The 8,911-nt window shown below is 54.6% G+C and overlaps 1 protein-coding gene across 1 annotated transcript in view; it reads left to right on the forward strand.

Moving 5' to 3' along the window:
* LOC107105618 (myosin-6) overlaps nt 1–8,911 on the forward strand; it is a gene marked incomplete at its 5' end in the record, with an annotated part of 59,114 nt that overhangs the window by 44,113 nt on the left and 6,090 nt on the right. The window contains 9 exons of the mRNA XM_015405616.1: nt 877–1,266; nt 3,164–3,290; nt 3,402–3,520; nt 3,852–4,048; nt 4,966–5,149; nt 5,283–5,448; nt 5,534–5,658; nt 6,924–7,232; nt 7,401–7,675. Of these exons, the coding sequence (XP_015261102.1) occupies nt 877–1,266; nt 3,164–3,290; nt 3,402–3,520; nt 3,852–4,048; nt 4,966–5,149; nt 5,283–5,448; nt 5,534–5,658; nt 6,924–7,232; nt 7,401–7,675 (1,892 nt within the window). The remainder of the gene's footprint in view (nt 1–876; nt 1,267–3,163; nt 3,291–3,401; nt 3,521–3,851; nt 4,049–4,965; nt 5,150–5,282; nt 5,449–5,533; nt 5,659–6,923; nt 7,233–7,400; nt 7,676–8,911) is intronic.

Here is an 8,911-nt window from a genome sequence, read left to right on the forward strand (position 1 = left end):
GTGCCGCATGATGGAGTGAGCTCCCATCTCTAGTTCCAGCTCCTGCCAACCTAGCAGTTCGAAAGCAAGAAATTGCAAGTAGATAAATAGGTACCGCTTCGGTGGGAAGGTAACAACGTTCCGTGCGCCTTGGTGTTTAGTCATGCCGGCCACATGACCAATGGAAATGTCTTCGGACAGTGCTGGCTCTTCGGCTTGGAAACGGAGATGAGCACCTTAACCCTAGAGTCGGACTCGACTGGCTTTCGAGCAAGGGAACATTTCCTTTACCTATGCAGCAAACCAGAGTGAGCTTGCCTTGATAACAGAGTTTGGATGGAGACGTTTCACAGTGGCGCCCCTGGGTAATGTGCTAGACTAAAAATCAGCGCTGCCAGTAAGGGAGGCCAGGATGGATTTGGATGTCCAATGCCACAACCGAAAGCCCGGCGGAACAGTTCCATTTTACAGGCCCTGCAGAATTTTAACAGATCTCGCAGGGTCCTGAGCTCACACGGGAGCTTGTTCCACCAGGCAGGGGCCAATCAAACGTCCTTCGGGCCGGGGACAGCTAATGTCCCACTTATGTTCCACTTTCTTCCCAACACTGACCCAAAGAGGCCTTACGTTGTTCCCCTCCCCTCCGTTCTCTCCTGACAACAGCCCTTTTAATCTGCTCAGCCAATCAGAAGCCCTGCTGGGGAAAAGCCCCACGTAGCCCCGCCCGCTTTCTAAAAACATTCGATGGGCATCAGGAAACATGCCAGCGGTGCCCAGGGGCACCGTGCTGGGGACCCCTGCTCTGCACCATCTGTCCCTCAGGCCTTCTCCTCTTAAACTCTCTACACAAGCTAGACAAATTCACAGGTTGGTTGTCCTCCTCCTTGCGCTGTGCAGGCCAGGATCGAGGAGCTGGAAGAAGAGCTGGAGTCGGAGCGCACGGCCCGGGCCAAGGTGGAGAAGCAGCGGTCCGACCTCTCCCGGGAGCTGGAGGAGATCAGCGAGCGGCTAGAGGAGGCGGGTGGGGCCACGACGGTGCAAATCGAGATGAACAAGAAGCGGGAGGCCGAGTTCCAGAAGATGCGGCGCGACCTGGAGGAAGCCACGCTCCACCACGAAGCCACGGCGGCGGCCCTGCGCAAGAAGCACGCCGACTCGGTGGCAGAGCTGGGCGAGCAGATCGACAACCTGCAGCGGGTGAAGCAGAAGCTGGAGAAGGAGAAGAGCGAGCTCAAGCTGGAGCTGGACGACCTCGGCTCCAACGCGGAACAGCTGCTGAAAGCCAAGGTGCCCCATTGGTGGAGGAGGAGGAGCCGAGCTGAGCTGAAGGGGGCGGGGCCAAGCATTCCGTGTCTCGGTATGCGCTCAAAACCCTTCACTGGGGCTCTCCCCTGTCGAGGGAGGGTCGAGTGGGGAGGTGTCAGGTAGCGGCCAAGCTGAGCTGAGGCACCCCCTGAGAAATCTCTCCAGGACTGGGTTGGGAATTTTGGGAGGTCCCAAGACTGGAGGCCATTGATAAATCCCATGATCTAGGAAGGGTCAGAATAGGTCCTTTCCCCTGACCACTCTGTGAACCAGCCCCCCGGGAGGCAAATGCTGTGTCATTCATAGGGCCTGAATACAAATTCTGCATCTTTCTCTTTTAACTGAGTTGACTTAGCACAGGTGTCCCCACCTTTGGAATTCTGACACAGCGTGGTGGATTGCAGCCACCAAATGGCTGCCTCAAAATGGCTGCCCTAGGAGGTGGAGCCAGCCACCAAATGGCTGCCATAGTTTACGTTCAGTCACACAATGAAGAGCCTTGTGCTGTGGTGGCAGCCGCTGCAACGTTATAAAAAATATGCACAATCAATCAAATCTCCAACAGCCAATCAGAAGCTGGGCTGGGCAAAAGCCCCACCTGGACCTGCCCACTTTATAAGTTGTTGGGCATGCTGGGCCCATAACCTGTTTAAGTTAACTGGTGTGGTTAGTCCATAAGAACATAAGAGAAGCCAATGTTGGAGCAGGCCAATGGCCTATCCAGTCCAACACGCTGTGTAGCACAGTGGCCAAAAATACCAGGTGCCATCAGGAGGTCCAGCAGTGGGGCCAGGACACTAGAAGCCCTCCCACTGTTGCCCTCCCCAAGCGCCAAGAATACAGAGCATCACTTGCCCCAGACATTAGAACATAAGAGAAGCTCATGTTGGATCAGGCCAATGGCCCATCCAGTCCAACACTCCTGTCACACAGTGGCCAAAAATACCAGGTGTCATCAGGAGGTCCACCAGTGGGGCCAGGACACTAGAAGCCCTCCCACTGTTGCCCCCCCAAGCACCAGGAATACAGAGCATCACTTGCCCCAGACTGAGAGTTTCTATCTACACCTTGTGGCTCATAGCCACTGATGGACCTCTGCTCCAGATGTTTACCCAATTCCCTCTTGAAGCTGTCCATGCTTGTAGCCACCACCACTTCCTGTGGCAGTGAATTCCACGTGTTAATCACTCTTTGGGTGAAGACGTCCAGTTCCCACTACTTAGCAGAGTGCTTTAAACAAAGCTCCAAGCGCAACAGCATCACTTTACTAGGTTACTCAGCTTACAAAGCTACACAGAGCCACGTTGCGGGTTTAACAGAGAAATACTTCTCTCTTTATTTGAGAAGTAAATATTCGGATAGGAAAGGGTAGGGACGGAGTTCCGGCTGGCTCCCAAGTTGGCCACACCCAGCAGGAACTGATTAGCATAATAGGCCGCACCCAACAGCAGAAACTCATTGGGATTGGCTACATTAGGGGTGTGTGGCCTAACATGCAAAGGAGTTCCTGCTCCAAAAAAAGCCCTGGGTTTTGACCACAAACAAGGTCAACAGAATAAGAAGCAAAAGGTGGGTGTGGCTGGATGACCACACTTCTGGTAACACGGGGATGTGGCCTAATAGGCTAATGAGCGGTGCTGTCATGGGTGTGGCCTAATATGCTAATGGGTTCCTACTATTGGGTGTGGCCTATTATGCTAATGAGTTCCTGCTGGGCTTTTTCTACAAAAAAAGCCCTGCTTAGAGCTCTTTATTGAGCGCCCTGCTGCTTCCTCACGGTCCCAGCAACCTTCCATGTTGCTGCCCTTCAGAACCAGACGGGAGCCTTCTGTGGCTTCCTCAACTCCATCCTCCCTTCTCTTCCTGTCTTCGGTGGCAGGTGAATTTGGAGAAGATGTGTCGCACCATGGAGGACCAATCTGCGGATTACCGAGCCAAGTTTGAGGAGACCCAGCGGACCCTCAACGACACCAACACCCAGCGGGCCAAGCTCCAGACAGAAAATGGTACCTCCCGTCTCTTGACCTCACCTCCTCTTCATTTATGTCTTCGTTAAGGGCACTTGTAACCCTCCGCTGAGGGAACTAAACTTTCTCCTAATCCCTGCCGCCCCTCAGGAGAACTGAGCCGTCAGCTGGAAGAAAAAGAGGCTCTCATTTCTCAGCTCACTCGAGGAAAACAGTCGTACACCCAGCAGATGGAGGATTTAAAGAGGCAGCTGGAAGAGGAGGCCAAGGTAACAGAGTCAGTTGGGATCTCTGGGTCTGGAGCAGTGTTCCCTCTAAGCTGAGTTGGTGTGAGCTAGCCCACAGTTTTTTAGCCTCCAGCTCACACATTTTTGTCCTAGCTCAGGAAGGGATGGCTCCAGAGCAAACTAATTTGTGCAGCAGCCAAATAGCTCAGTCACAACTTTAATGGCAGTAGCTCACAAAGTAGAATTTTTGCTCGCAAGATTCCACAGCTTAGAGGGGACATTGGTCTGGACCAGGGGACTGGGAGAGGAGAGGTCATGGACGATTCAGCGGAGGGAAAGCGGCTGGGTTTACACATGAATCTCCTTCACGCAGGCCAAGAATGCTCTGGCGCACGCTCTCCAGTCGGCCCGCCACGACTGCGACCTGTTGCGGGAGCAGTACGAGGAGGAGATGGAGGCCAAGGCAGAGCTTCAACGATCGCTCTCCAAGGCCAACTCCGAGGTGGCTCAGTGGAGGACCAAGTACGAGACGGACGCCATCCAGAGGACGGAGGAACTGGAGGAGGCCAAGTATGTATGTGAGGGAGCTCTGAGGCGAAAACTACCTGAGCCCTGACTTTTCACATTCCTGACAGAATTCCCGGACTCTCAGACCTGGCTTCTGCCTGCTGAATGTTGAGGCCTGGCCTCGATGTGGGGCCTGAGGACTGAGGCAAATCCGGACAGGTCAAGGCAAGGATAGCTGGAAGTCACGTCTTCCCAAGAGCCAGGCCTACCTGGACAAGGCAGAATTTCTCACACAGCCCTTCTGAAGTTTGGGCATCTCCTGAAATAGTTACTTGACTGCTTGCGATTCCCTTGACAGTATCAAAACCCAGGTCTGGGGTCCTTTGCAGGTTGAGGTCTTGAGCCCCTCCCTGTTATTTTCTCTCACACACACCCTTGCCTGCCTGGCTGTTGCCTTCCGGCCTTCCTGGTCGACCCTCCTACCCCCCCACTCCCCAAGCCCCTCCTCCCACGGACATCATGCCTCACAGGTGTTTCCTCTAACGGCGAAGCTTTTGGCTCGGGTTATATTTTAAAATGGCAGCGTATAAGACGAGCAAAAAGCTTGTTGGTTGGAGGAGAAATCCCCACTAAAAAGGCACTCAGGTAGGTGGGTAGGAAAAGTGAGCTGGGGAATGGTTCCCCTGTTGTGTGGGGCACAGTGGCTTCTCTACACGGAAAAGCAGGGGGTACGTGGCACGCCAGTCCCACAGCCCCACGGGGACAGTACGTGGTGACCCCACCCCAGGCCTGCCAGTCAGAGGAAGGAAGAGCTTTCTGAAGCCGTTTGATGATGTCATTGCCATCTAATGATGTCATCAGTGTCAGCCCCTGCCTGTCTTTCAGCCAATAGGAGGGTGGCTTCCCCATATTCTGGGGATAGGTTAGGTCTGTTTCTGTGGTATTTGACACACTGTGGGCCCCCACCCCTTGCGTGTCAGGAAGAAGCTGGCGCAGCGGCTGCAGGACGCCGAGGAGGCCGTGGAGGCTGTGAACGCCAAGTGCTCCTCCCTGGAGAAGACCAAACACCGCCTGCAGAACGAGATCGAAGACCTCATGGTGGACGTGGAGCGCTCGAATGCGGCCGCGGCCGCCCTGGACAAGAAGCAGAGGAACTTTGATAAGGTGAGGGACTCGGTGGGAGGAAGGAGACGGGGGCCGAAGTCCAAAAAGACGGGCCAGCGGCGGAGTGTGGAGAAAGGAAAGACGATCCAGTTCAGTTTCTGCTGTACTGTTTCGCCCCCTCCACACCCTCCAGGTCCTCGCGGAATGGAAGCAGAAGTTCGAAGAGTCCCAACTGGAGCTGGAGGCCTCGCAGAAGGAGGCCCGAGCTCTCAGCACCGAACTCTTCAAGCTGAAGAACGCCTACGAGGAGTCGCTGGAACATCTGGAGACCTTAAGAAGGGAGAACAAGAACCTGCAAGGTTGGTCGGGGGAAGGGAATGTGGACCTCCAGAGTCACCTGGCCCTTGTCCCTTCCCGGCTGAGCTTGTCCCTCTCTCCACACAGAGGAGATCTCTGACCTCACCGAACAGTTGAGCGAAGGCGGGAAAAGCATGCATGAGCTGGAGAAGGTGCGGAAGCAGCTGGATGCTGAGAAGATGGAGCTGCAGGCCGCCCTGGAAGAGGCAGAGGTGAGCGACGCACGGATTCCCGCTCCCAGCCTCCCTTGAAAACCATGCTCGGCCTCTCTCTCCTGATCCCTTCCTTCTCCGGTTGTCTTCTTCTCTGACCCTTGCCGTGCCGTGTGTTTAAAGGGGTTTAATTCCCGTGACTTCCTCACCCCCAAGGAACCCTGGGAATCGAGAACCAGAGATTCCTAGTTCCAAGGGCAAATCCACCACAAGGTGGACACATTAGACCCAGGATCCATCTGAACTTGCGCATAGATCCCTCCGTTTATGTCTTAAGCTGGGAGTGGGGTTTGGCGAGGGCTGCGAACCGCTGCCCCATTCTCACACCATGCTCTGTTGCCTTCAGCATTTTTCTCCCGGACCAGTTTGATATTGGGATTGAGCCAAGCTGGGGGGAAAATTATTTCTGCAACAGAGCAGGGCGAAATGAAGTGGTGGAGAGCAGGTCTTAGGTCCCCTCGCCCGTGTGTGCTCCGTTGTTGTTCAACAACTTCACTCCCTCCCTCGTCATGTCTAGCCGGGGCCTAAATCGGCTGCCTCAGGCGACATAATTTGGCCCTGTTTCGCCACTTATGTCATTTCTAGGTACCGTTGCTGGGGCACCATTTTGGATTTTGTGTCTGAGGGGCCAAAACGCCTCTTCCTCACCATTCCGGAACAACTTCACTCCCACCCTCGTCATGTCTAGCCGGGGCCTAAATCGGCTGCCTCAGGCGACAGAATTTGGCCCCGTTTCACCACTTATGTCATTCCTAGATACCGTTGCTGGGGCACCATTTTGGATTTTGTGTCTGAGGGGGCAGAACGCCTCTTCCTCACCATTCCGGAAGAAATCTGTGGTGAATTTTCAGTTCTGTGTAGGGACCGTGAGGGAAGGCCTTCTTGGCCCTCCGGGAACAAACAGTGCCCAGGTTGAAAAAACACCTCATCTGAATATCCCATGAAGCTGTTTCCTGTTTTGTATTTCCTTTCCCCTCTTGATCACCGCTTGAAAGAACTCTGGAAGCAGGGTTGATTCTTTCTTTTACAAATAGAGGTTGTGTGCCTTTAGCAGGCAGAGAGGTAACGGCCAAGCTCTTGAAACTCTTCATTTCCCACCATGCTGTTGTCAAAGGCACAAAGGGTCCCTCACGATAGCAGCACCAGCTGGCAGAAACAGAGATGAGGGAACCCCTGGTTGTCCCCGTCATGATCTCCTTCCTTCCTCTTTCCCCTCAATATGCTCCCCCGTTTGTCACTCTCCCCCTCACATCCTAACTCTGCAGGCCTCTCTGGAGCACGAGGAAGGCAAGATCCTCCGGGCCCAGCTGGAGTTCAACCAGATCAAGGCCGACATCGAGCGCAAGCTGGCCGAGAAGGACGAGGAGATGGAGCAGGCCAAGCGGAACCACTTGCGGGTCGTGGAGTCCCTTCAGGCTTCCCTGGACGCCGAGACCCGCAGCCGCAACGAGGCGCTGAGGGTCAAAAAGAAGATGGAGGGCGACCTCAACGAGATGGAGATCCAGCTCAGCCAAGCGAATCGGGTGGCGGCCGAGGTCCAGAAACACCTCAAGATCGCCCAGGCTCAGCTCAAAGTAATGCAGCTCAAGGCCTCGGCCTAGCTGTGGCAGCGGGGGCGGGTTCACACAGTCATTTAGATGAGGGGGCTGTGGGACGGTCGATGCCTGCCTCTGAAAAGCAGGCCTAAAAGCCCTGGTCCGCGTAGCTCTGTTCTATACACTTGAACGTTTTTGGTTGTTCAGGATAACCAGATCCAGCTGGACGATGCCCTGAGAGCCAACGAGGACCTGAAGGAGAACATCGCCATCGTGGAGAGGCGGAACTCCCTGCTGCAGGCTGAGCTCGAAGAGCTCCGCAGTGTGGTGGAGCAGACGGAGCGTGCCCGGAAGCTGGCTGAGCAGGAACTGATCGAGGCCAGCGAGAGGGTCCAGCTCCTCCATTCCCAGGTGAAAAGGGCCCTTCCCTCACCACTTCTAAGTAGGTTCTTAGTTAAGACAGATTCCTGGAGGAGAAGTCGGTCAGTGGCTACTAGCCATGGTGACTAAAGGAAACTCCGCATGCAGAGGCAGGAGGAGATTGGATTTATACCCGGCCCTTTGGAGTCTCAGAGCATCTTACAAACTCCTTTCCCTTCCCCTCCCCACAACAGACACCCTGTGAGGTAGGTGGGGCTGAGAGAGCTCTGACAGAAATGGCTCTTTTTCAAGGACAGCTCTGACAGAACTATGGCTTGCCCAAGGTCATCCAGCAGCTGCGAGTGGGGGAGTGGGGACTCAAACCCGGTTCTCCCAGATTAGAGTCCGCGCACTTAACCACGACACCAAGCTGGCTCTCACAACCTCTGGTTCCGTGGCAAGAGGTGACATCAGGGAAGGCCTCTCTGCTCTGTTGTTGGCCCTCCAGAATAACTGGTTGGCTGTTGTGTGAGACAGGATGCTGGATTAGGCGGACCACTGGTCTGATCCAGCAGGGCTCTTCTGAAGTTTAGGTCGCTGAGCCCCTCTGACACATCACCTAGTAATCCTTACGTCAAAGCAATCCACAGTGTTGCTCTAATCTTATGTTCCCCCAAGAGCTCTATGGTCGGGGTCGCAGCACCTATTGGTGGTTCCCGGCCCCAAGGACATCAAGCTGGCTGCAACCAGGGCCAGGGCTTTCTCGGCGGCGGCTCCTGTCTGGTGGAATTAGCTCCCAGAGCAGGTTTGGGCCCTGCGGGCCCTGGCGCAGTTCCACAGGGCCTGCAAGACGGAGCTCTTCCGCCAGGCCTTTGCATAGGAGCCGCCGCCGCCACTGTACCACCACCGAGTTGCCATCTTCTACGGTGGATTAGATTTGGAGGTGAGCCGGCCCTGGGCAGACGCCTAGTTAACCGAAGAATGTATGTTGTCAGGTTAGGTTGATGAATGGAACTCACCTTGGATTAAGAAAATTTAACATCAAGACCACCGCGCTTTACTTAATGACTGTTTTATACTGTTTAATGATTGTTTTATGTTGTTTTAATCGTTGTTATGGCAATTGCCTCTGTTGTAGCCGCCCTGAGCCCGTTGGGGTGGGCGGGGTATAAATCTAATAATAAATGAATAAATAAATAATCCCCACCACTGAGGTAAAAAGGGCAGTGTCTTATCTAAGGTGATGTGGTAGGTTCACCGCTGAGGTGAGCCAGGGATGTCACACCACACATACATCGTCTTGCCTCATTTCTCTGGCTCCCCCCCCCCCCCCCTCTCCCCAAAACCCCAGCCTCATC

The sequence above is a fragment of the Gekko japonicus genome, unplaced genomic scaffold (assembly GCF_001447785.1).
Source record: "Gekko japonicus isolate JY-2015 unplaced genomic scaffold, Gekko_japonicus_V1.1 scaffold3588, whole genome shotgun sequence".
Lineage (NCBI taxonomy): Eukaryota > Metazoa > Chordata > Lepidosauria > Squamata > Gekkonidae > Gekko > Gekko japonicus.